Below are 27,563 nucleotides of genomic sequence, written 5' to 3' on the forward strand. Positions count from 1 at the left end.
AGTCTCCTGGTTTCAGTACTATGGTAGTTTCTGTCGTCTATATATGTGACCTGATTTATGAAAACCGTGTCAATACTTTGCACCACGTCACCCATATGCACTTTGATTCCGCGACTCCTAAAGGCCTTAAAATCACTCCAAGCGATTACACAACAACAACAACAACAACAACAACAACAACAACAACAACAACAAACAACATAGAGAGAGGAAAGCAAGAAAGGGAAGATAAGAGAGTGGAAGAAAAAAAAGACTGGTATTCCTTTTCATTTTTACATTGTCTCCTTTGGAGAGAAAGAAACGCTTGACCAGGACGCGATTTCTTTAACACTAGGGTACTGTTTTTATAAATCCAGACAAATACAAGTTAAAATTTGAACGAGTACATAATTTTCCTAAAGCGCTCACCTCCACTAGAGAAAGCTAGTCTCTGGAACAAATGGAACAATGGGAGAATCGAAATGCACCAATCACAGCCGACCTTCGTGATATAAATGATACCGTGTAATCGGTCGACCTCATCGCCTGAAGAAGGCTAGCAGTAAGCAGTCGAAAAGTCGCGATCTACATCTCAAGTGACTGCTGTGACGATCGACTACATCGTGAGACATGCGATAATACACTTTATTGTTATTAAAGTTAAAACAGTCGTACATACACGTGTTAAAGCGTTCTTAGAAAGATGGAAACAGATCTTCGTGTAGCTGCGCTGACGCTTTTAAACATTTCTCTAAACAAATGACTGGGCCAGAGTTGCCAAGCAAGGCATTCATCTGCTGAATTTAGCGCGTGGCGGTTAAAGGCTTGTCGCCTCCTTCCCACTCTTCAGTTTCTCCGCACGTTAAGACAGTTGAACAAGGTATACCCACAACTTTGTTCCATTTTCCCCATTTTTTGCCCGGTATATGTTGCCTTGCGTCCCAGAGGGAAGAAGAAGTCGTGGCAGTCCGAAAGAGACTTGGCGGAGAACCGCAGAAAAAGAAAGAACAGCATTGGGTTTTGGCTCATAGAGCGAGGCAACAGTGGCTGCTCGTGACCGTCTGACATAGCGAAGGAGAATGTCTGGCCCTATACCCACATGGGGTCATGGTCGAAGAAGAAGATATGTTGCCTTGCATTTGACAGTGGTAGTTACGTTCTCGAATGAGTTTCTAACTAAATTTTGAAAGCCGAGTGACAGGTCCTGGCGACGAATCTCGATCAAGTAATTTCAATTTGTTGGGATTAACACACCATTTACACTTTCTCGCAAAGAGCGTTCTCAGTGGACTGAGTTTCTGAAATCCCACAAGTGGTGAATAATATAAAGGATATTTGAAGCGAAAAAAGTGACACTGATTTACGTAGCGGGTCGTCTATAATCCTTTAAGCTCGACTTCTAGCCGTTATTGGGTGTTACGTTGTTACTATGTGCGATAAGGAACGCGGATCTACAAAATGAATGCCAAGAGAGACTAAGAATCTTATGTATCTTGAAAATTCTGCATTGTAGTACAAGATCGTACAAAGTTTTACGCTAGATAGTAGGCTGATTTAGCAAGAGAACGGGAACGTCACTTGACGACGGCGCGCGCAGTACAAATACCCAAATATGGTCAGATGACGACTGCAGGGCGCGCGGAATAACCTAGATTCTGTTCTAATTTGACCATATTTGGGTATTTGTACTGCGCGCGCCGTCGTTAAGTGACGTTCCCGTTCTCTTGCTAAATCAGCCTATTTCAAGGAGGTGCGGCCTGTCACTGTGTACTTCTCCATGCGACCACATCTTACCGAGTTATTTATGATATTCCTTTATTGAATATATATTCAAATTACTTTTTTGTTCGTCGAAAGGCTGACAGAGACAGACAGACAGACAGTCAGAAGTAATTTCTGCATACATCCTCAATGAAAGCGTTGCCAAAACTTTTAGAGCAAATTTGCTTGAAATGAAAAAAAAAAAAAAAAACGTTCAGGTACCGTAGAATTCCGAAAGTAACGGCCCCCGTAACTTTCGGATTTAGCAGGCAAAAGGGGCCGCTACTTTCGGGTAACCGTTACTTTGAGATGGTTAAAAAACGCTTGTACGGTAGTTGTTCACAGTCGTTTCTGACAAAGCGGACGCGTATCATGAAACAAAAAGTTCCGTTTATTTGTGTTACTAACAACCCACATATAACAAAACAGACTGTATAAACAAAAGATACTCCAAGTGTTGGTACTAAAAGACCTAACGTCACTCTTAAACAACAACAATAGCTGCTGTAACCTTTTCAATTTTTAGAGACTACCTCTTATATACCCATTGTTTTATGGTACAATTTATACGTACATGCTACATATTTTAATTGTATATACATTTTTATTCTTATTCCTTATGTGTAAATAATTTTAATTTTTTGTTGTTGTTGTTATGTCCCCAATAAGTTGTGAAAACTAAATACATTGACACATTGATAAAGCTATTACTTACTTTACTGTAAGGTGACAGTAAAATCGTCGCATTATAACGCAATAAAACTAATTACACTCGATCATTTGACTCTGTTGACAGACAAATACAGCTTATAAAATCATAGTTTCAAGAAACATTCAGTTAAGTTCGAAGTAAAAATGCAAATACACTATATATCTCTTCAAGTTGGTCAATCCTACAGTCAAGCTGTTCTATCCGCATTGCGCTTGCCATCAGAGAGTTTCTCTTTTTTAACCTTGACTTCTTCAAAGGGCCGTTACTTTCAGGCGGATCGATACTTTCGGGGGGATGGAGGGGGGGGGGGGCGTTATTTTCGGAATTCTACGGTTTTTCCGTGTTACCTAGCAAAGCTTTCAATCTCATAATCCCAGTAGGGACCTTTCTTTTTTTTGCTAACAAGAGAGGCCAGGCTCCTGAGCCTTGACTTTGTGGTATTTGATGACGGCACTTGAGATAATCAGGCAACGAGTTAAAAGTTCAATATCAACAAAGTCTCAGCACAGTTATCTTTTTAGTTGAATCGACTGATTATAACTCGGGGTCAACTGGTCAAATATGGGATCTACAAACTAACTTTGTCATCTCACGCAAAGTGTCCCAAGCGTACAGCATCCTCATTGGATGTAGCCGAAAGCCATTTATGTCCCAAATAATCGTAAATTATTGTGTAATTTCTGATTAGGGTTGCTGAACAGAGAGTCGTACGTGTTCAGATCTGCTACCGAAACTAAATTGAAATCTGACCTGGACTCCCAGTCATGTGGAAATAGATAGCCTGATCAGATAAGTAATATAAATCTTGTTTTGATTGTACTTAATTAAATATTTAGAGACTAAACTAATCTCAAGAGACTGATGCAAAATAAACAGTCAAAATATGTTTTTGGCTACCACTAAGTAGAGCATTTAGCCTGATGGGTCATCTTATTGAACTAATGAAACCGCTCGCCGGAACTATCGCTGCGTTTGACGTGGGAAGGGAATGAGAGTTACTGTGATTTTGAAACCGGCTGAAAAACCGAACCTCGGGGGTTGAGTAGAGAATTCAGAGAAATTTTAACCGGTTGTTTGGATTCGGGGTATAATGCAATCGTTTCTGTAAGATACTTCTCGTCACCGGAAGCATATTTCAACAAAAAGTAGAAATATGGCTTGTTAGCACTGTAATTAACATTTCCACGAGGTCAATTTCTATTCCGGGGTTTTCACTGCTAACGCAGGTTGTGGTCCTCGAAAGAAGAAGTTTTTTTTTTTTTATTTCACCAGGCATGTAATTCACAGTTCTCTCCATGAGAGACTCCTGTATCGAATCATGGTACCAAGCCTTGGACCTGCTTTTTAAATTCCCTCTGAGGCGCATTTCATTGACGCAATTGCGTATTCGTTGCTCCACAAAAACTAAATAAAAAGCCGAAAAATATAATCTCACTGCATTTCGGTGTCTTTACGTGAGTCAATCTGTATGGGTCGCTGAAACATTTACCTTGACCTTCTACCTCCTACTACGTCAACGACATACTCTCCCACCCCACCCTGTCAACTTGTCTTTAAGAATGAATTCATTTCATTGGCATTTCATTCTACATATTGCTATTTTTGCACTCTGCTTCCACATCTATGCTTATTCGTGCTTTATTAATTTCTTAATTAAGTAGAGGGCGGAGTCATTCGCAGAACGCGTCGTAACCACGCGTGGAACTAACCAAATCACTATAGCTATGAGATAACATTCTAACGTGAAAAACCCAAAAGCTAAGTGGTTTTATAACAGTTTGAAACCGAAAATATGCGCTTCTGCCAATAAAGGTCGTTACACTATTCAAACAAAACTGTTTCAATTTATACAAGGCCAAGGACTGACTCAGCTCTACTAAAAATCAGAGTACAACCCTAAAATATTCATTTTCAGACAATTCATTAGATTTATCACAGCCCTGATTTAATTTTGTATTGTTGTGATCTTTTATATTAACCGGCGTCAGGATACGGAGAATGATTCTTTTCTGTTTAGCCACCGCTGTTTACAAAGCACAAAAGCGGAATGAAAGAGACAAAAAAAGAACTTCTTTATTGTCTTCATTATACCGAACTTTGTAATTAGAAAACGATTAGTTGCGAAATCCTTCAAACGAGGCCAATTATTAGTTTTCCACTCCAATTAAGAACATGCTTCGTTAAATAGACGGAAATACAAAATCGGGAAGTGAGGTATAAAGAGGTGCAGAAACCGCGCACGCACTACGTGAGTTGAATCTTCTGCCCACCCGCGGAACTGTTGAACCGTCACTTGGTCACTCAAACGCGTGAAAGCACTGACAGATTTAATCAGATACATGTAAACAGGGTCAGGGTATCTTCGATTACGAGCTGTTAGTTAAAAATACCCGGATTCCTTTTGGCCTTGAGTGCTTTGAGGAACGCTTACTACACTGCTACGAGAAGAGCTTATAAGGTTGAATTGAGGGGCAGAATTCTCGACAGAGATCTCGGCGGTCTTCATGATTTTAATGGCGCGAAGACGAAGCGCGCTTCCAGTGATTACAGAACCGACAATAGATCCAGAACATCTAACGGCTTTACAAGCGCTAGCGGAGGAGTCTCAACGAAGAAATTCCACGAACTCCATTCGTTTGGTAAGTAAAATTCAGTCATATAAGTTTTCAAATGTATTTCAAAACTGGCAACACAATACATGGCATGTTAAGATCGCCTACAGGTTCTGCTACAGGTTCCTGTCACTAATAACTTCTGCTTTTTTGTCGCTGATCAAACAACAAAGCATCAGTTTTTATTTGTGACTGGACTCAATGCCATTTTCCATGACATTAATTCCATAATCGCACATCTGTGCAAGTACCTATTTTCTTTTACGTTACAATTTTCGGTTACATAATGTTCGAAGGATTAAGTTTCAATCATTTTCGTTGGGTTCAGCTCTTCGTGAGCCGCCTTCATGCAGAGCTAATTATGTTAAATTGTTTTTATTCATTTTCTATTCTGCGCTAAATGCTCGATCTTTCCGCTTTTTGTCACGGTAAGTTGTAAGATCGAGAGTTTCATTTCAGACATGGAGTGTGTTGAAAGGCGTAAGACGATATTGGGCGATATAAACTTATTTTTCTTAGCCCGCTTACTCATAAACAATACAGTTACGAATGGAAAGACTCGTGAGTTTAATATAGAAACGTGATGCGGAAAACCTTCCCACTTTTAATATTATTTTGCATAAACGTAGCTTCTAGATCATAGACCTGAAGGACTACAATATTAACGGTGCTGAACAAAGAGCGTCTAAAATTACTCAAAATCCCAGCGGGTGAAAGAATTGTCTCAATGTCTTGTAAGCGCGGTTCCCTGCGTGAGTTATTTCGTTTTCATTTTTCTCGTCTTATGACTGTTTGTTCAAGTGCTGAGCAAATATAGAAACAGAAGAATGCTCTCACGTATTAATTCCATTCACCGGCCTTACGTGCAACCTTTATCTTATATACAAACACGGTTGGACAACTTTCACATGTGGCGTTTGTAAAAGTCAACACTACTCCGGCTTGAAAAGATGTTAATCCATTTGTCACATATATCGCACGGGTCAGTCTAGTTATTTTGAGCGCGCGAAAGAGGTCACTGTCATCACTCATGCATTACGGCTAAGATGGAAACGCTGATTTTGTAGAATAACAAAGAAGTCTGCACAATAATTGTCTCATTGCATTCGTATGTACATACCCGCGGGCTGATTGAAACATTAGCTCCATGCACGACTCTTCACGGGCGTGGTGTACAAGAGGACGCAATCTCTCGCTACGGTAATTTACCCATTTCTATTTTCAACCATATTAAGGCTCTGCACACACACATACTCTTCTGTAAGGGGTTCTCATTAGCTAGTAGAAACTTCTCGTTTATTAGAAACCAGAGTTAAGGAACATTTTTTGAAAAATCTATCAGATATTCATGAACATCGCCTGTCCAAGCGACACTCAGTGGATTCCAACAAAACAAAAGTTCTCGCCACAGAAAGTAAGACGTTCAGGTTCTGTCCTCGTGTACCGGTTCACAAGAACTGATACAAAAGACCCAGCAATGTTCAACAGCTAAACAAAGGTTCGTAAAGAAAGGAGAACGGTTATGGTTATTCCCTCTGTGTACCGGTACACCAGGACACAACCGACGTTCAAACGTGGCACAAGGGAGGGAATTGAAATCCATTAACGAAAGCCCTCTTTGAAAATGAAGAGACAATGGTTTCGAATCAGAGAGCATCTGTAACCCTGTTTTAGTCCCCTCGAGACCCAAATGAACATGATATAACTCTTCTTTACAGTCACGTTTTATTTTATTGTGGCTGATGAAGTGTGGATGAGCCGAAAGAAACAGCCCACTTTTAACTTTTATTGCGCCCTGAGAACAGGAAATTATTTTATATTTTAAAGATAGAGAACCTCTTGAGGGAACATTTTTTAAAAGAAGTCAAATTGTTAATTGCAGTCTGTTTTGTTTTTGGCTACCGCTTGCCAAATTGCACCAAAAACAAGACGGAGCTTAAAACCTGCCACAAAAACTGCTGATAAGGGGACACTTCAATTTTTAAACATGGACGACTAAATAACATGGTTTATATTTACTGATTCAGTCTTTGTCACGTACATGTTGTGCAAATGGATTACCTGCATCGTATATTCATTAGCTTTCATTTTACCATAAAACCTCTCCAGGCTTCATTAACGCCTTAGGCAATTAGTGCATTGGCGCTGTAGAAATGAATTATTATTATATACATTACGCAATCTGCTAACCATGGACGGTTGTATACTGAATAGTGATTTATCAGTGTACAGTAATGTTTAAGTTGTTTGAAAACGGCAAGTCGATTTATAAACTTCGGCACTGGTTAGCAGGATAGTGTTTTTCTTCCATTAAAAGCAAAATTGACTTTAGACACTGTTTTAATTGTAGGATAACGGCAATTGAATAAATTTTAAGGACAGAGAGTTTCTCTTATCGAAATTTTTGTCGAACGCAAGGGAATTTTGTGAGTCAGAGAAGAGACCAGAATTTTCTTGTCGCTCTCAGCTCAAAATGGCGGCCAACGTTCTAATCACTAAGCTAGCACTTCGTAATCGTTCAGTTCTAACTGACACTGATGGCAAACTATTCTAAAATATTCTTATTTCCTTCAGCTTTTTAACAACAAAACACTTACTCCACATAGATATCTAACAATAGGTTGAATGAACTTTGTACCATTCAAAGAGCTTACTTAAACGCAGCTGAGCCATCGTAAATTTCAAAGGCTGTGTCTTAAACGAAAACACTCTGGGAAAAGAAATAAAATTTGCATGAACGTGGTCAGTGTTAGTATTTTAGACATGTCAAACAGCTTTAAAGAATACGCATAGTGGTTTAAGATTTTACTGTTTTAATGACGTCAGATATGATAGTGCTCTGAAGACAAACTCTAATCGACTCACCGAGTGTACAAACAAAGATTTCGTTGCTTTTATTCTGGCGCCAAGGAAGCTGTATTTTGCGATAAGAAAATTCAGTTCCTCATTTTAGGTGAGTCAAGCGCCATTCGGTGAGATCTTGTTTACAAAAACTGATGATGATCTGATTGCCAGAGTTGAAGTACTTAAAGCACTTTTAAACTGCTACTCTGCGCTGACGCCGCCATTTTAAGTGAGCCATATATCAAGTTCAACCTCCGCGAAGTCACGGCACTTTCGACGAAACAAAAAAAATATATATTGATCACATGCCGACTTAAAACCAAATATAAACTTGAAACAGGAAAGACTTTCATATTGGACTCTTCGTCATTCATACACAGTGCGTGGGCAGGTCATTAACTGAATGGCTAAATTTTATTGGTTTATAATAGCACCGTGGATCACTGTATGATCAGAAAAGATTTATTACACATGCAGTTTATCACGTTATGCAAAACCTCGAATCACGGCAAGGAAAATTCTGTTACGCTTCGTTTTTCGTCCTTTATTTCTGTCACTTCTCGGCGCTGCTAAACGGCGATGAAGCCCTTTGAATCATACAGTTTTAAAATATTTGTGCATGTCGTCAAAACTTAAGTAAATACCGAAAAACCTTCGTTAAGACCTTCTCTTTATTAATCTGTCCGCTCTAATAAACCTACCCTCTCTTGCCTAGAACTTTAAATTACAGAATAACCCCTCCTTCATCTATGAATAGAAAACAATTACTCCTTTTGACAATTTTGATGCATCTGAATACTTCAGAGGTAGTCTAGTTACCATTTCTCAGAAGTGTAAACATACGGAAAAGTTATGATTAAGTTCAAAAGCTGTTTATACACTGTCGACTGTTTAAAAGCTCTTAAAATAATGTGCTGAAACACCCTTTTAAAAAAAGTTGTCTAAAAAAACTTTTCAAAATTCAGGTTCAAACAGAGGCATGTGTTCATTCTCGAGAGGCTGACACGTAACACCGCTTTTACGGAAAAAGAAAAAACAATGGAAAAGAGATTAAAAAATTATCTATCATGCGAGAGAAAATTTGTTTTCTTCTGATAGCAACTCATGGCAGCCAACCTGCAACAAAAATAAACACAACAGGTTCAGTATTGTCAACCATGGAATACGTATGTTATTAACCACTCGCGCGGTCCGTGTACTGCAAGAGAGCCCCCGAGTTGACAGTGCGAACGAGCTCAGCGAGTTCCACATAGAAGAGACCAAGGGTCGATGTGCTCCCAACATGGTTCTGAGCAAGATTGGTTAATAAGAGATTTTTCACCGGGTTGAAAATGTCGGATAAGTGAAAAAAAAAAAATACCACAATCACGGACTGGAAAGACATCGGTAACTTCAGCCTAGCAATTGTGATTAAGAGCCAACTTAAAGTTTACACAATAAAGAGAATAAAAGAACGTTGAAAAATAAAGAAAAAACGAAATTGTTACTATGAGTTAAATATTTAGAAAAGTCAGCCATAAAAGAGTGGTAACACCACTTGGAGAATACTGGACGGCAATGGAGCAATTTGATTGATTTACTTTAACCCTCAACTATCTCAGTTGTGTGATAATGCCTCATATGGCCTATACGAGGACGTACCGCTGGAGAAAGGGTATTTTTTGCGGCCTAGCTGCCTTGAACATGGTGTATCATATTACGTAAGTAGTCTCTAGACGGTAGTAGACGTGTCCTGAACAAGGAATGCTTGCGCCATTGCTGTTGTTAAATTTGGTATTTTCTGTCGAGGAAAAGGTTGTTGTTATTCATCGTGGTAGATGCAATAATAAAGTGTATTATCGTTTGTCTCACGATGTAGTCACTTGAGATGTAGATCGCGACGTTTCGACTGCTTACTGCTAGTCTTCTTCAGGCGATAAGGTCGACTGATTGCACGAAATCATTTATATCACAAAGGTCGGCTGTGATTGGTGCATTTCGATCCTCCTATTGTTCCATTATTCCGGCGAGTAGCTGTTCCCTCAGTGGTCCGCTGTTGTACCGTTCTCCTGTTGTTGTGTTTCTTGATCGTGGGTATCCATGCTTCAGGAATTTCAATTCCACTATCCCTGTTGATGTTGTTAGGGTGAAGTCTTACGTGAATAGCTTCCTTGACCCTACGTGTGTACCAGTGAGGATCTCGATCAATAAACTTGACCTCATTCCAGATAGGATAGTGGCCGGTCTCGTGGGTGTGTTCAGAAACGGCGGAGGTCTGGGTTCGGGCGAGTCGTATATCGCTGTCGTGTTCTTTGATCCTCTCCTGCATAGATCTCCCTGTTTCCCCGATGTAGACTTTGCCGCACTCACAGGGAATCCTGTAGACAACACCATCTTGTTTAGCCGGGTTGACGGTGTCCTTTGGTCGCACTAAGTGTGACCGAAGTGTCGTGTCGGACTTAAAGACGGTGCGAATGCATTGTTGTTCTAGGCAGCGTCGGAGAGACTCCGAAACTCCTTGGACATAAGGTAAAACGGCGGTGGATTTAAATTCCGCGACAGGCTCTCTTCTTGGGGTCGTTCGTGCCTTTGTGATCTTCTGTACAAAAGAGGAGGGATATCCGTTAGAAACAAGTACAGATGACAGATGTTTCTTCTCTCCAGCGATTACTGATGGTTTGGTGACGAGACGTTTAGCCCGGTCGTACAGACACTTCACAATACCGCGCTTTACTGAACGAGGGTGGTGTGAATCATACGCTAGGTACTGATCAGTATGTGTTGGTTTCCTGTAGACACTGGTGGTAAGGCGGCCATCAGGTTCTCTGTAAACTGACGTGTCGAGAAAGGCGATCTTGTTGTTGTTCTCGATCTCCATGGTGAAACGGATTGATGGTTGTTGACTGTTCAGGTGTTGCAGGAAGACGTCAACTCTATCCCGATCCAGGATGGTGAAAGTATCATCTACGTAGCGTTTCCAGATCTTAGGCTTGCAAGGTGCGGACTCTATTGCTTGTTCTTCAAATATCTCCATGTAGAGATTAGCAATAACCGCGGATACAGGGCTCCCCATGGCTGTGCCGTCTCGTTGTTCGTAAATCGATCCGTTGTACTGGAAGTACGTAGATCTTAATACGAAATTCAAGAGGTCCGCGATTTGAACTGGTGTAAGTGTCGTGCGGTCAGCCAGGTCTGCGTCGTTCTCCATTTTTTGTAGCGCGGCTTGTACGGCGCCCTCGATCGGTACGTTGGTAAACAGTGACTCTACGTCGAAAGACACTATGATCTCGTGGTCCTGGATCTCTTCACTGGCGATGGTGGAGGCGAAGTCACATAAGACTTCACCCTAACAACATCAACAGGGATAGTGGAATTGAAATTCCTGAAGCATGGATACCCACGATCAAGAAACACAACAACAGGAGAACGGTACAACAGCGGACCACTGAGGGAACAGCTACTCGCCGGAATAATGGAACAATAGGAGAATCGAAATGCACCAATCACAGCCGACCTTTGTGATATAAATGATTCCGTGCAATCAGTCGACCTTATCGCCTGAAGAAGACTAGCAGTAAGCAGTCGAAACGTCGCGATCTACATCTCAAGTGACTACATCGTGAGACAAACGATAATACACTTTATTATTGGTATTTTCTGTTCTCAGTGAACCAACCTCAGAGACGTTTGTTGATGTTCAGTAGGTCGTCAGTTAACATCGGATAATTTTAACGAAAAGAAAATAATTATTTAACTATAAAAAATTGCAATCAAATATTTCTTAGTACTAATTAAGAAGAAATTAAGAAAGTTATGTTAAACGATGACGTTTCTACGTTTAGCTAACGTCATTATCAAGTCAAACTTAGAGTTGATGTAATATACTGTACTTCGATGTCAGTAAATGTTATTTACTAAATAATAATAATAATAATAATAATAACAATAATAATAATAAATTAGAGTTGATAAAAATAATTGTATAAATACTAATTAAAATATCAGTTAATTAAAGAGGAATAAACGTGGTAAGAATATGCTAATTACAGACTGGAAAAGTATGTAATTGGAAAAAAGGTGCTCATTACAAAAAAAACAAAAAAACAACAAAAAAATTAAAAATGCTAATTACGTACAAGTACTTGCCAGTTTCGGTTGATCAGGCAGCAGCTCTCGTAAGCTTGTAATTCTATTAATTTGGGGTTAGGGGCATTGTTTCTGTTGTTTGTTTTATATAACGTTTCCTTAACATGCGAGGCCTTGCGAGATCTGCTACCTGGCCCGTCAGAATACCTGTATTCTACTCAATTCTTTGCGTCAGACACGTGCTAGTAAACAGGCGGAGTCAGGGTTTCAAATCTCCAGCGGCATCCTATCGCCCACACATGGGTTAAGTGCTCCCCCCCCCCTCCCACTGGTATTTCAACAAGACACAATCGCACTGAAAAACGGGGTGTTCGCTGAATATTGTCATTCCTGATTCGTTGTTTGTCAGATTTCTCCGGAAACCATCACTAAAAGTGCAGTAGGACTCGATTTGCGCGAAGCTCTTCTATCAGCATTTTTGCATAAAATCTTCCACACGGAAATGCCATCTAATTATTTTCAACACATTTATAATTCAACTCTTTTAGCAGCTTTGACATTAATCGAACTTCAATCTTGATAATGATGTTGGTTACATCTGGTTACATCGGAACCAGTGGCGGATCTAGACCTTGAACTAACGGGGGTGGGGCGGGTTGTTTTGCTTGCCCTGCCGGCTTTTCTTCCTTTTGTGATATTTTTCTTTTTTCACCCAAAATAAGGGGGGTCCAGGCCCCCCAGGCTCCTCCCCTAGATCCGCCACTGGAAACGTCGACGAACGTTACTTTTAGGGTCCGTCCACACTACTCCAGAGGAATTAGCCACAGCAGCTTTATTTCTACGGGCCTCTGCGGTTAGGCCTACCGTCCACACTAATCCGTCAGGGAAACAGAGCTTTTCGAAAACGCTCTTCAAACCGGAGGAATTTGAAAACGCTGGCTTTGCGTTTTAGTGTGGACAGAAGACATTTTGAAAACGCAGCTTTTCGAAAACGAAGACATCAAGATAATATTGTGATTTCCCTGTCCAAGTTTTCCCCAACCACAAATCAAACATGATCGGTTCTTGTTGGGTTTTCAGCTTTCCCCGGCGTAGCGTGGACGGAAAAGACTAGGTGCGTTTTCAGGGTGTAACCTCCGTTTTTTTCTCTAGCATAGTGTGGACGGACCCTGAAAATTTCTTGTTTTAAGAATGCTTCAGCAAGCACCATTCACCTTCCATTCGATCCGTTAGATTTCTTACTACAAATAACGGATAGAACAATATTTATATAATAATAAAGTTATTATTATCATTATCATTATCATTATCATTATCATTATTATTATTATTATCATTATTATTATTTAGTTTTCACGCTTTGAAAAGAACCCAATGAAAGTGAACAGTCTTTCCTGAAGGAAATTTGATGTATTTTTAAAAGTTAAAAGTAATCATCACAATGAGTGATCACCATAGAATCGTATAAATTAGCACCAACACAAATGTAAACACTAGTATCATGTTAAGTTGTGAGACTAGAGAACCCGAGGGCTTGACTATTGGGAAAAAAGGGATGTCTAATTGAGTGTGTGAAGAATGATGCGGTGTAAACAGACTTAACAACAAAAACGGAAAAAGAATTAACAAGGGTTGCAAAGACCCGGCTGACCATTTCAATTCAGTTTTGACAGGCTAACTGCACAAGAAGGGAAATTATGAAAACCACTCGTGCGATACAGGTGTTTCTAAAAAGGATATTTGCATATCTGGCAAAGTTCTCGAAATATGAAAATAAACCGTGCTTTTAAGAAACCAATTGAATGACAGGAAATGAATATCGACCGATTGAAAAATTCGAGTTGTACTGCGGAGAGGAAATTTGAATAAATAAACAAATCATCTTGAGTTTTCGAGATAACCTGCAAACGGCTTTCATACAAAATGAACGAAGAGGGTCATTTTTCGTGCGTTAAATTCTAACAAGTGCCTCAATCAAGCGAGATGAAACTGCACAGAAATCGTAAGCAAAGAGCTGTCAGCCTTCCCAACGTCTCTTGCGAGGTTTGTCACTCAAATTCTATTTCTCTCTCGGCCAATTTTGAATTACGATGTTAATAGTTTCGTTGTAAATATTACATGATCATATCTTTAGTAGATACTAAAGAGAGCGTTGCACCTTTAATAGCAAAATATATGAACGTTCTTTCATTGGAAAAGCAAATCATCTTTGCATGATAAAATCTTCATAAACAGCGAGAGAATTTTCTCCCTTAATTTTAAGCAATTTAACGTAAAAAGTTCGCTGCAAATCAAGCGTCATTCAACAACAAATAGGCTCTTTTTTACACTAAACTAATCGCTTATCATGTAATAACATTTCTTTCGTTCTGCATTCGCTGGTTTCTTTATACAGCAAATTATTGCAATAGATGTGATCTCTAAAATGGTTCTTTTTCACCCGTTATCTTAAATTTTTTCTCCACTTTACAAGTCTTTGCGCGTTCTGATCGTTCTGATTGCTTTTTAGCCTGTATATTAAGACAATCTGAGTTTGTTTTTAATTTTGTACTCATTTACTATCGCCGAAGGCACACTACAATACAGAGGGGTCTGACACATATTAATATATATCTCCCAAGGTTCTTGTCTTTTGGTGTCTTATACCTTCCTAATAATAATATTCTTCAGCAGGATCGAATAATATTTATTTCTTTTCTATATTTTTTCCAAAACCTTGTCCTGTGAGCCAATTTTAGCCTGTGTGTTCATTTAAGGTTTCAGTAATTGGACTCTCACTGGCATTAAAGTTTTTTTTCAATGTTTACATTTTGCAACTGGTTACATTACAGTCGATATTGGTTATTCTCAGACTCATCTACTCAAAAGTGCTTTTTTATCTATATGTTTTTAAGAAATGAGTTTTGCAGTATTCTATATAATAAGTTCGCCAATTTTTTCTGCAACATATTTGTTTTTAAAGGTTTCGAAAGGCAAGATAATAAGCGCCATTCTTAGTGTCTGTAAAATTAATTGAAATGTTCGTATACGAAGTGCACCATTTGAGACAGCTATTTCGTTGTCTACTCTTTGCCTGTCAATCTACGTTCATCTACATTCAATATAATATTGCGAGTTTCATATCAAGCAAGCCCACACATAAAGTTGGGGGTTGATCTGAACAGCTACCGAGTACCGAAGTTAAACTCCTGCGAAAACGTACGAATTTTTTGACAACCACAAAAACAAAGCATTTCATGACACATACCATCCTGCAAGCAACATAAGGTTATCTTTGCGTTCCGGGGGGCGGGGGGGCTCCCGTAGAAAAAGGACGGGGGTGTTCGTCCTACCTTTCAGGGGTTAAAAAAGCGGTGCCTCAAAAAGGTCACAGCGTGTTGTTTTAGAAGTCTAAGGGGTGAAAAACATTTCAAGCCACCCCCCCACGGAACAGGACCTTGGTACCTCTTAGGGGTTCTTTTCAAATTCTCGACGAACACCCGCGCCTTTTTTTATATAGAATCCCCTCCCTCCGGGCTTTGCGCTTAACTGATATCTAAAATATTTGTGAATCAAACAGAGTGAACATGGCGGCAACAAGTTGGTTGTTAATTCAAATGGAGAAGGAAGTTTGGAGGACGCAGGTCAAGCTACGGAGCGATACAAGCTGTCAGTTGTGGGAGATAGCGAATGTGGCAAAACAAGTCTCCTTAATGCTCTTGTTAAGAGCGACTTTGATGTAAGTAGATAGTGGTACTCTTAAAGGATCTCAGTGACAGTAATTTGAGTTAGTTTGGCCACATACAAAATTAAATTGAAGGAAACCTTAAAATAGTAGTTTACTAAGGTAGAAAAACACTAGCCTGTCCCAGGGGACGATCGAAAAAGCGGGCGGGCGACGAGCGGGGTCTGCGAGAGAAAAGGAGAGGGAACCTGCTTTTTCGATTGTTCCCACTGACCGAGAACCTGGAACAGGCTAGAAAAACACCAAAGAGATAATAAAAAACTATAAAGGAACAAGGATGCATGGTAAAGGATGGAGAAGATTGCAACTGTGACGCGGATGACAAACGACCAACTTAAAAATTTTAGGCTAAATTTTTGAAGATGCACAAACCGTGACGTAGCTCCGTTAACATGCGCGTGGAAATTATTTGCTACTGAGACTAACGAAATTTAGGAAACTGAAATTCAGTGGCATAACTCTTTTAAAGACTTCTAGGTCATTTAACCTCACAAACAAGAGTAATGCGTAGAACATGACATCAAATAACATACTGAAAAACAAAATCCACATAAGGTGATAGCATACACGCATGCGTTACATTCAACAACAAAGCAACCTCAGTCACCACATGGAAGAGCAAGCATCTTTATCCTTGCTCTGCATAAGACCGCATACTTCAGGGGGTCACTGTTTGTCTAGGAGTTGTTAGGAGGACCTTCAGAGGAAAGTAGGAGGAAATATTTTCTTCATGTGACGTTGTGTGTTTTGTGTTCTTTACAGGCCGAGGAGTCTTGCATATTTGACGAATGCGTAACAGACATAACAACAGAGGAGAGCAGATTGGAGGTTATGTTATGGGAAATATCTGGTAAGGATAACGGATAACAGAAATCACTTTTTAAAATTTTTTTCGAAGTGATTGACACTGGTGTACTAATTTGTGACACTGAAATAAGTAATCAAATATGGTAAACTGAACACAGACTTGTTAAAAATACATTACAAAGCGTGGAGAAGTTTAATTTGGGCCAGCAAACGCTAATCTATCCAGTGGCAGGGAAGAGGATTTGAATCCGCGGTCTCCTCCGCTTCCACAAAACCGTGGTGTAGAAATAAAATACAAAAGTGATTCACAACTAGGATACTGTCGTTTTACTTGCTTTTAACTTTTGCATTCCACCATGCAGGCTTGGAGGACTATGAGAGTATAAGAAGGGAGATGTACCGCGATTCTGACGTCATCCTAATCTGTTTTGACATTGGTCATCCGCCATCTTTGCAGAGCGTCGTTAACAAGGTAGACATATGCGTACACTACTTTCAGTTTTGCTTATTCCACCTGTTAAATGGACACTATTATACACTGCAATTTTGCTACATTTTTGATCTAATCAGTGCCAAAATTTTGACTTAGTACCCACACCCGTACACGAACCGATGATGCAGCATCGAGATGAAAATATGAAGTGAATTGTCGAGGAGACTGCAAAATTGTGATCAAAAAGTTTTTAAACGATTTTCTTTCAAGACACGTCGGGAGCGTTTTCAATTTGACATCACACATGACATCACACATCAGGCTTTCAGTGCATGGTAACTTTTATAGCTTAAGTGTACTTGGAAAGCATTTTTTTAACAAAACAAGACCATTATTTTCAGCTTTCCACCAATGAAAATATGTCTTTTAGGTTTTGAGTTTAAGAAGTTATACTCATGGTGGTCCTAGCTGGTCAGTAATTCATGTATCTTTATGTTATTCAGTGGGTGCCTGAAGTCAACAGCGCATGCCCAGGAGTACCGTACCTGCTGATTGGCTGTAAAAATGACTTGCGCACTGACTCGGCGCTGCAGTTCTATCTGACGGTACCAGGACAGGAGCCAGACGAAGGTGACAGCATCAGCAGAATGAGGGTATGTATTGCTCATTTAGATAGTGCTAGTGCGCGCACTCGCCAAGTTTGTTAAAAGAAATGAATCGAAAATCTACTCCATCGCCACTGTAACGGCTGTTCGAGTTTCTAGAATACCGTATACACATCTTTGCTTGAATTTGGTTTGATAATCGCCCCTAAAATTCGAATTTATATCTCTCCTCAGGCTGTTTCAGTTGCCCAGTCTATAGGAGCGCGTGACTACGTGGAATGCTGTGCCAAAACACGTTGGAATGTCAAAGAAGTGTTCAAGAGTGCTGCGGACGCTATTCTTCACAAGGACGACAAGGAAGACGGAAAATCGCCGGAAGAGACTAACAAATCTCAGTCGGTACTTCGGAGATTTTCGTGGTTTAATCGGAGGTCTTCGTCGGGCTCCGCCGATATCAGTGACTGTAACACCGTTGCTCGTTCAGTGTCGGGTAGTAGAAGACTTTCACTGTTTACGACGAGCTGACCATCGGTGGAACTTAGGCCTCTTTAGTTCGTTGGCGGCATTGTCGTTTCGAGTCACGTGCTGAGGTCGTTATCTTGTTGACGTCACTGATAAGAGCATGCTCAAGGCCTGGGAATTAGGCCCAGGCATTGGTGAAAGAGCTGATCGGGGAAAATCATGACGACATTTTTCAGTGTTCTTCAGTCATTAGGGAGCTTAAGCAACGACGACGACGACGCCGAGGACGACGACTAGTAAAAAATGAATTTATATTTTACAAGCGAAACTTGCGATTGTCTTGATCTGTTGGGTACGCCAATGGCTCTAAAAACGTGCTTAAGCTAAATATGCAATGACGGCGTTCAGTTCCAACTGGAAATACGAAAAATTAGCCGTCGTCGTCCACGTTTCGTAGACGACGCGGAACTTGGTCATTTCACATTGTTGTTGTTGCAGAGGACGGCAAAGAAATGTACAACGATTTATAACGCACGTGCACAGCTATTGTTTTGCTAATTAAACCTTTTGTTTTGTGACGTTCACATTGCCGTCGTCGTCGTGGTTTACTTCAGTTCCCTATTACTGGTTTTAGAGCTGAAATGTATACAGCCGAGGGCATTTTAGTTTCCAAAGTGTAAAGCTTAGAGAAGACAGACCAAGGGCCGGTTATGAATGTAAACTAGCAAAATTTGCATTGTTTTCCACACAATCACAAGTTTCCCAGATTGATTCTGATTGATTCTTGATTCTTGATTTTTGGACTAGGCTAGGCTAGGCTAATTGACCACACTAAACGAGCTACTCTTCGTAAGTGTTTGAAGAGGAAGAATTTTACAAACAATGGCGCAAGATTAAAGATATTCGTATTAGATACTGCGACAAGCTCAGCTTTAAAGTCTATTTCTAGTTTACAGATTCGATTCTTGACTGTTTAAATCCATCGAAAAAGGAAGAAAGACTGAGTAAACATGGACAATAAGGCTTTCAGCCTCAATTAGCCTCAGGGAGGCGGCTTGGCCGAGTGGTTTAGGGCGCTGGATTTGAAATCTGGAGGTCCCTGGTCCCTCGGTAGCCCCGAGTTTAACTCCTCGACCGCGTTGTGTAAATAGCCAACTGGTAAGCCTCCCACCAGTTGGGATTCTTAATAGTTTATGTTATACTTGAGATATTTGTTTATTTATTTACAGTGTTCCCATTTAGCGCATTAGTCCTAAATACATCGATACTTAAATAAAGTGATTATTATTATTATTATTATTATTATTATTATTATTATTATTTGTTCTATGGACTTTTAAAATGTTTTTCTTTTTGGGTTAGCAGTAGCCGAATAGGCCTTATTATTGAAAGTAATTTTGGGTTGGTTACAAAGGGAAAAAAACAGTGCCTTGTTTGCAAAACAGTGGCTGATATGTCTTTGTTTGAATCAAACAATACAATTGGCTACGATCAACAAAGCTGGAATGTTACAGCAGCTCGAGCTACTGTAGAATGTTGAGCCTCTAAAATGAAGGTGTGTTAGTACGATTCTCAGACGGTCAGAGACCGCTAGCTAGTCAAGGGTATCTTTCTCATATCCGCACTGAAGATGACGACCTTTTCAGGCCAGCAGGAGCATCTTGTGATTCGAACGTAGCGCCCCTTGTTTGACTAATTTAAGATTCCCAAACCTCTAAATTCCCATGAAGGGAGAAGATATCAAAATCAATCAATCAATAAATCAATAAGTCATCGCGACTTCTACGTCTTCAGTGTATGTTGTTCGGAATCAGATTTCGACGAAAATAGTGCGGTACACCTGGCACTTTTTGTATTGGTGGGAGGAGTCCCCGGGGTAAGCCGTGTCACTGTCTCAAGTTACCGATTTTTCCCAGAAAGGCCAAGAAGCCTAAAACTAACAGCGTTCCTCTGTAACTTAGATGTCGTTGCGAAGCTCACGAGACCTTTATTTGTCATTACTTTCCATCGGTTTCCATACCTAACAGCTGCAATAGCTGAAGTGCACCATAGTTACCCACTGCACGAAGTATAGTTTATTGATACTGCCGCCGTTACGAAGCACGTTATGATATAAGTAATTCCTTCTAGTGTTTTGATCTTCAGGTTTTTATAACCATTCTATTGAAATGCCCGTGACAACGGCCGCCGAGATTCGTCGCTACAGAGAGACTACAATTGAAAATTTTGGCCAGGAGGTAAACATTTCTCGGGCGTCGGTGCATAGCTTCACCAATATCTTCATTGAGGAGAGCAGAGCCTTCATTCCCGGAGCATCGTTACCCGCGTACCGCGGTGTTCCGCTGTGGTTTGCAGTAGTCGTCCTCGCGTTTAGTTTTGCTGGTGCAGCCTCTCTCACTGGTGCAATAGTTTCTCTGGTCGCTGATTGCCCAATGCTGGTCATTTACTTCCAGAACGAATGGGTCAACCGCAAGACGCTTCCAATCGTCAAGAAACAACCAGTAAAGAACGACCTTCAAACTCTGAACGCCTTGTATGAGGTAACTCACTCGGAGCTGGAAATGATCGCTCTTTCGACTTATGACAAAGAAATTGGTTTCATTCGTGCATCGTACGGAAAAGTGAAATTCCAAGTGTTCCATCCTGCGGCTTTGGCGCTCATGGATAAAGCGAAAAATACTTCTCGCTGGCTACTTGGTCTGTTCCTGTTTGTCGCAGTATACAACATTTTCTTCATCGTGCTTTATTCGGTAATCATCAAATAGTGAGCCAAACATTTTATGCATTGCTTCAATTGGGAATGCAGTCTCTGTGGCAAACACAAGTGGTTACATTTTGCGCAAACTCAGGGAGTGACAGTGAGACCGTCAGCTAAATTAGGAAAACACTAGTCGCATTGAGTAGCGAAGACCAATTGACCTAGAGGGGTTCACCTGATAGCCGAAAATTGTGCCAAAGTTTACTGATGGCTGAGAAACAGGCTGAAATTTGAACTGTCAGGGATTCTAGCATTCCTACCCAGATCCTTTCTTACAGCACGCATTGTACAGTTTGGTCACTCAGAAAAACAAGTGAAGGCGTTTGATCCTTATTTAGGTAAAGGTAATATAGAAGGTAAAGTCTGCATACGCGCCAAGTGGCTCTCAGGCCGGAGCTTATCCCGGTTTCTGTAGCATGAAGTGATCCTTGGTTAGAAAACTGTTATTTTGATCTAGAAAGAAAATGTATGTTTTTCTGCATGTTTTATGTGAAGCATCGGCAATCATCAAGAGAATATGATCTTAATCTCTTGCAATCGTAGATTGTCATATATAAGCAAATATCATCAAGAGAGTAATTCTACTGAATGTATACGAAAAGTTGTAAAATAGTGTACAGTGCAACAAAGTTATAGAAGTAAACCTACGCTGAACGACTGAAGGAGGTTAGGACATCAATGGGATTTTAAGGACGAATGGAACTGAAGCAGTGGAGAATTTTATGACTTTCTGTTCCACTGACACTCGACCGATTTACATCAACCTCGTTAAGCTACCATGGCTACCAGCCTAATATACTGTTTCTAGCGTCACTTAATCGATAACAACTGTTTCAATTTCGTTTGTGTCGGATATTTCCCAAAAAGCTTGTCTGAAATGCGAATAATCTACTATTGTAAAACAGTTGCTATCATATTCAAAGCAGGTAAAAGAGTTTTATATTTGGTGTAAGATGAAACTTACTCATTCAGTCGTTTTCACGGAATCAACTTGTACTTACAGCTACGCCACGACTTCCGGGAAAATCTTGTTGATCTTACAAAAGGGCTATTGTTTGTGTTAAATCACCAAAATGGACCCACTACAATAGACCATTTCTTGATACGTGCAAAAACAATATTTACGAAATTTACTTTCCTTTCTCCTCAAGCTGGTAGACACCATTTACGTACAATGTATGTCGAACCAAAAAACAGGACAAGGCTGTAACTAGCTAGCTAGTTGCTGAGAAATCCGAATAACATCTACACTGGTCAGTGAAAGTAGGACATATAAGCCGAGTTTCTTCGCGATCATCGAAACAGTGGGGTAAACACTTAGAATAGTTGGTATTTCATTAGCTTGATCGAGATTCATTTGTCGAGGAATTTATCTGAAGAATAACATAAAAGGATTCAGAACCGCTTTGTAGAGTCTCAGTACCTTCATGCGCTCGATCGAGCGGTTTGGAGACCTCCGAGCAATTCGACCGCGGGTGCTTGTAATGTTTTGTCCATGAGGGAAGAGTCCCCAGACGAGAGCTCCTGTTTCCGAGAAACCCTGCTAGGTCAACAAAGCTGTTCTTTCAGTCTTACTGTAAAGTACACATACGTTTGGCTTTCCCGTGCAAGTTTTCCTGCAACAGAACAGGTAAGAGCAGAATTTATATTACCTAAAACGTAACATTTCCACGGTATGTTCACAGTTTACGAGGGCTAGAATTATATGGGCTACCAAAGTTACAATCAAAGAGAATCACCTTGCTGATCTAAAGGATAGTCATATAATTACAATCATCTCTCTACCTTCCCGTTTACCTCATCCAGTCCTTGTGCAAGGCAATGGGTGACATCGCATGGACGAGCACTTGCAATTGCAAGGCCGGAATCGAAATCAAACTATGATTTTTGCCACAACAATGCTCCATACAACTTGTACCGTCCGACCCTCGGCATGATAGTATTGAAGCGAACTTTGATCGAACGAGAGCAGTTATAAACAACTACAGCTTTTATCAAGTGCATAAGCAAAACAAAAATGTTTTTTAATGCAAGTTCCTTGGACAACTGGGCGTTCGGGAATGGTTGTGGTTTTTTCATGATGCAGGAACTGAACCGTGCTATAACATCCACAATTTCGACCCATCCGTAGATGGACCAAAACAAAGATTTAGACGTGGAATCGAATATAGTTTGGGTTTGCATGATTGAGCTGCTCGAAGCTTTTTGAAAGTCCCTGGTGTTTTCTCGCCTACAGTTCTTAAGCTGGTAGTTTTAATTTGGTTTAGATTAGATGTTCTCGCCATGCAAATTTCTTAGGTTTGGCGCTGCTAAGCTGGTGAACTACCATGTCTGATAGAGATCGCTTGGTTAGTGCCACAGGAAGAACCGAAGTCGAGCGCGTTCGTTACACACAAGTCAAAATAGAAGATGTTGGTGGTGAAACAGTTACGGTGAGAGATGAAATGCACGCAAGGGCAAACTTTTACATCAAACAAAGCAGGCCCTACTTCCCGAATAAAAAGCTGCCCACCTACATCGACTGTCCGTACTTTTTGCGAATCGCGCGAGTGCTGTGTGGCCTTAGCCTTTTCGGAGCGGGGGTGGCCTCTGGAGGAGCTAAAGGTGTTCCGGTGTTCTTCTTGGTAGCGTGCCTCCTGTTCTTGTTATTTTACTGCCAGCACCAGTGGGTGAATCACAGATCTCTTCCTGTTGTTTTCAGACAGCCTGTCTTTGCCCATCAAGAAAGCAACAACAGTTTCTACGAGGTAACTGTCACTGAACTTGACGAGATCGCTCTTCAGAATTATCAGGCTGGTATTGGCTTCATCCAGTTGTCCCGCGGAAAGATTCGATGCAAAAGCCTTCAGCCCGCAAGCGATGAAATTCATGTCAGACGCAAAATGCAATTCTCGTCTGATGCTTTTGCGTTTCGCCATGGCCTCTGCTTACAACTTCTACTTTGTGGTGGCTTATTCAATATAATAGATTAGGCGCCAGTAAAGTGCAGAAATTCATTGCTGTACTCTTGTAAACGCCAATGAACAATTCAATAATGTAGCCTAAGAGAGGGCCCTCTCTTAGTGCAGCAGTATCATATTTTCACCTAAGGCATTTCTCATGAAAACCTCACATGCAGAGAAATATTTCAGTGTAAGCCACATTTTTGGATAGTTGAGTAGATTGATAGTTATGTAGACTGAAAACCACTTCAGGTCACCTTGCATGTTGCATGATACTCAGAAGCGCGTTTAAATAAGCATGATCGCGAAGATTCCAAGAAATTGGATTTGATAGAATTTGATACGTTTTCGTTTAGGCCTTTGTGCATGGCTATTAATTTGTATTTGTCAGAATCCACAATTAAGCATATGATTGGTGATGATATACCACTCTCTCTATTTATCAACATCTACAAGTGATCGAATCGGTGATAAAAAAGTACATGTAGGAAAATAAAATTTAATCAGTTTATTTCAGTGATACTTACCCTTTTCTAAGAGGTTCTTGATTGCATTTATAGTTCTGATTCCTGGAAACGTGTTTAGACTCGTTGAGTATATAATCCGCTCTGCTAACAAGCGTCGTATAGTCTGTATATCTAGCAACAAATTCTTGTAAGTAAGAGAGAACACTGATTCAGCCCTAGACGACACCATGAAACGTTAAGGTGGTATATACCCCAAAATATGGCGATGTTCATGAAAAATTCCAGTTTTTAAAAGATACAAGATTTAAGACCCTTGAACACTTGTTAAAAATAGTTTGAAACGATCTTGCCGAATTTACCCCTAGGTAAGTGTGAAATTTAAGAAAAAACACAGTGGTATAAGTTTTTTTTACGTAGCTACGGCCATAGCAACGGCTGTTAACAGTAAGAACATGTGACTAAAAATATAGATTAGTTTTAACAAATATGAACGATACTTTGTGGTAAAGCTGTAAAGAGATGCACAACTCGATTGGTATAATTACTTGGGAAAAGCTTTGCCGATTGACCATCGCAGGCTTATTCATTTCACTTATGAAAAGGAACATTTCCTACAACTACAGAAACTTTTTACAAAATAGAACAACCATTACACCCCCCCCCCCCTGGAGATCCAATCTGCATCTCCCCCTGCAATGTTTGGCTTGCTAAATGCTTTTGAAAATCCATCATGTGAGAAACTTAAAGTGCACTTTTCTCAACGGTCTACTTTTGTACCAACTGACCTCACGCCAACATTTCTACTTTGGAAGGTATTTCAGAGAAATTCCTGAAATTTTTGGTAATCAAAGACCAATATAATAGTGTCGTGATGCAATAAACTAAAAAAATCATAACAATTTAACATCTGTCACGTGACACTAGATAACTTGTTCACTGGATTTGGTGCAAAATAAGGTTATTTCCAAATAAAGCCTGTAGAAAGCACTGAAAACAAGAGTTAACTGTGAAAACTTTAGTTTATTGCGTAGAACGAAACAGAAACTTACAAGATATACTTGTTTGAAAATCAAATGTTGTTTTGCGAAAGAGCAGGAACTGTTGGCGTCAATGCTATAAACTAAAAGCTTAAAAGGCTGTGGCTGGTTGCCATAGCAACCATTTTCAGTAAAACCTTGAAAATTTATTTTCACTTCATGAGTGCAATTGCACGCAAATGGTATTTCTTCACCACATTTAAACAAACTTTTTGGTCCAATTTAGGGGACCATTCCACATTAAGGGGGTATGGTACCCTAAAATATAGCGATGTTCATGAAAAATTCAATTTCTTGGAAATACAAGACTTAAGACCCTTGAGGACTTGTCAGAAACATTTTGACATGATCTTGCTGAATTTCCTTCCAGATGAGTGTGAAATTTAAGGAAAGTACACAGTGGTATAAGTTTTTTCACGTGGCAACAGCCATAGCAACGACTGTTAACTATAAGAACGTGACCAAAAATATAGATTATTTTTAACTTATATGAACTAAACTATTTAGAAAAAAACTTTTAAGACATGCACAACTCGATTGGTATTATTATTTGTGAAAAGCTTTGCCTCAAATTGCCATCACAGGCTCATTCATTTCCCTTATGACAAGGAATATTTCTCACAACTGCGGTAACTTTTTACAAAATAGAACAACCATTGCACCCCCTTCCCCGGGATCCAATCTGCACCCCCCCACTATTTGTGGCTTGTTAAATGCTTGATACTTCATGTAAGAAACTTAAAGTGCATTTTTCTCCAAAATTTAATTTTGGACCGACTGACTTCGTGCCAACATTTCTACTTTGCAAGGTTTTTAAGTAAAATTCCCGAAACTTGGGCTGATCAAAGACAAATAGTGTCGTGATGTCATAAACCAAAAAAATCGTAACATTTTAAGGTCTGTCACGTGACATGAGAAGATTTGTCCACTGGGTGTGGTAAAAAATAAGGTTATTTCTAAATAAAGCTGTAAAAAGCACTGAAAATAAGAGTTAACTGTCAAAACTTAGGTTCATTGCACAGACCAAAACAGAAACTTACATGATATGGTTATTTGACAGTCAAATCTTGTTTTGTAAAAGAGCAGGAAGTGTTGGCATCAATACTATAAAACACTACTTCAAAAGGCTGTGGCTGGCTTCCATAGCAACCATTTTGATTAAAACTCTAGAAATTTAATTTCTCTTCTTGAGTGCAATAGCACACAATTGATCTTTCTTCACCATATTTAAACAAACTTTTTGGTCCATTTGAGGGTACCATACCACCTTAAGATCATAAAGCAACTCAATTACAATATTCATGGTGTTGCTTGATCTAAGTCCTCTCGGCCGAGGGGGTTTTACTGTAGATGGCAGAAAGGTAAGAATATATTTCTTACAAAGCAAAGTATGATTCTCTCATCTTGAAATTAAAAATTCAAGTATCTAGACGAGAACTCACAGTCAGACATTATTACTTCCGGTGGTTAAGCTAGCGTGACCGGTCAAAGAGGAATGGAGAGGGCCCTGGAACCTTCAATGGTAACCTTATAAAAAAATGTCCTTCCTTTCTAAGAAAATCAAACTGATTGGCTTTCAAACCATAACGCGTTAATCTTTACTCCTTTTGAATTAAGTTTCGTTTCTTCAAGCGTCATCCCTGGATCAGGTAAAACTGAAGGTTTTTAATGTTTTCAGAATGCCGCGTAATGTTCTGTACTCTGTACGACTGTTTTCATTACATATGCTCATGATATTTCAGCTATTTAGTTCACATTTCCGCTTACCACAATACCAGGTTGCTTAAGATGTCGGAAACAGCTCCGCTTTTGCCTGCCATTGAAGCCAGAGGAGTTCAACATACTCGAGTGCAAGTAGAAGATGTTGGAGTAACTGTGAGAATACGGAATTCTCCGTATGCCTATTCCAATCACTTCATTACTCAGAGCCGACCTTACTTTCGGCGACCTTTGCCCACTTACATCGATTGCGTGCTGTTCTTGCGTTTCACAGGGCTGATGTTTGTGGCCTCTTTCTTGGGTGCCTTGGCTCTTAATGGTGGCTATTTCAAAGGTGCACCGTTCTACTGTTTCTTAGTCTGCGCAGTTTTCATTGGGATTTTCTGCCAGCACGAGGTTGTAAACAGAAAATCACTCAAGACTGTTTTGACGCAGCCAGTAATCGATGGTCAACGGAGCTTGAACGCGTTGTACGAAGTGACAATCACCGAACTGCAGGGAATGGCGCTTCAGAATTATCGAGCTGGAATCGGCTTCGTTCATGTGTCTGAAGGAAAAGTGAAATTCCAAGCTTTTAACAGGAGGGCAGTGCGAGCCATGATGAGTGCTAAGCAAACGTCTCGATGCATGCTGTTC

General features: G+C 40.0%; 2 protein-coding genes, 1 long non-coding RNA gene and 1 pseudogene across 5 annotated transcripts in view; 3 read left to right on the plus strand and 1 right to left on the minus strand.

Annotated features, from left to right (window-relative positions):
* The first annotated feature begins 4,682 nt into the window (after positions 1-4,682).
* On the plus strand, positions 4,683-19,783 carry LOC110060367 (uncharacterized). Of its 2 annotated transcripts, none has more exons than XM_020767137.2 (6): positions 4,683-5,091; positions 15,533-15,691; positions 16,460-16,547; positions 16,867-16,976; positions 17,441-17,590; positions 17,777-19,783. In XM_020767137.2, the coding sequence occupies exons 1-6, from the start codon at positions 4,957-4,959 to the stop codon at positions 18,065-18,067; spliced, it is 933 nt and encodes a 310-aa protein (XP_020622796.1). In that variant the 5' UTR covers positions 4,683-4,956; the 3' UTR covers positions 18,068-19,783. The 2 variants fall into 2 exon arrangements, with proteins under 2 accessions (XP_020622796.1, XP_089139415.1); XM_089283289.1 differs by lacking the exon at positions 4,683-5,091 and adding an exon at positions 13,750-14,016.
* LOC149117502 (uncharacterized) lies at positions 8,562-22,258 on the minus strand. Its single transcript, XR_016205678.1, has 2 exons — positions 22,186-22,258; positions 8,562-9,024 (listed from the first exon to the last, which is right to left on the minus strand). It is a non-coding gene; the product is annotated as an uncharacterized LOC149117502 (long non-coding RNA).
* Positions 22,259-22,320: 62 nt separating this feature from the next.
* LOC110060368 (uncharacterized) overlaps positions 22,321-27,563 on the plus strand; it is a 6,565-nt gene continuing 1,322 nt past the window's right edge. Inside the window, exons 1-2 of one of the 2 annotated variants that reach the window (XM_020767139.2) lie at positions 22,321-22,392; positions 26,987-27,563. The exon at positions 26,987-27,563 is cut by the window's right edge and continues 1,322 nt beyond it. In XM_020767139.2, the coding sequence (XP_020622798.1) occupies positions 26,997-27,563 (567 nt within the window). In that variant the 5' untranslated portion in view covers positions 22,321-22,392; positions 26,987-26,996. Of the gene's footprint in view, positions 22,393-26,562; positions 26,858-26,986 lie in introns of those variants that run through there. The other variant, XM_020767138.2, reaches the window with a different exon arrangement.
* On the plus strand, positions 23,090-26,645 carry LOC149117503 (uncharacterized; annotated as a pseudogene).

This window comes from Orbicella faveolata, unplaced genomic scaffold, assembly GCF_042242905.1.
Source record: "Orbicella faveolata isolate gen_17 unplaced genomic scaffold, um_ofav_v1 contig_12, whole genome shotgun sequence".
NCBI classification, from domain to species: Eukaryota; Metazoa; Cnidaria; class Anthozoa; order Scleractinia; family Merulinidae; genus Orbicella; species Orbicella faveolata.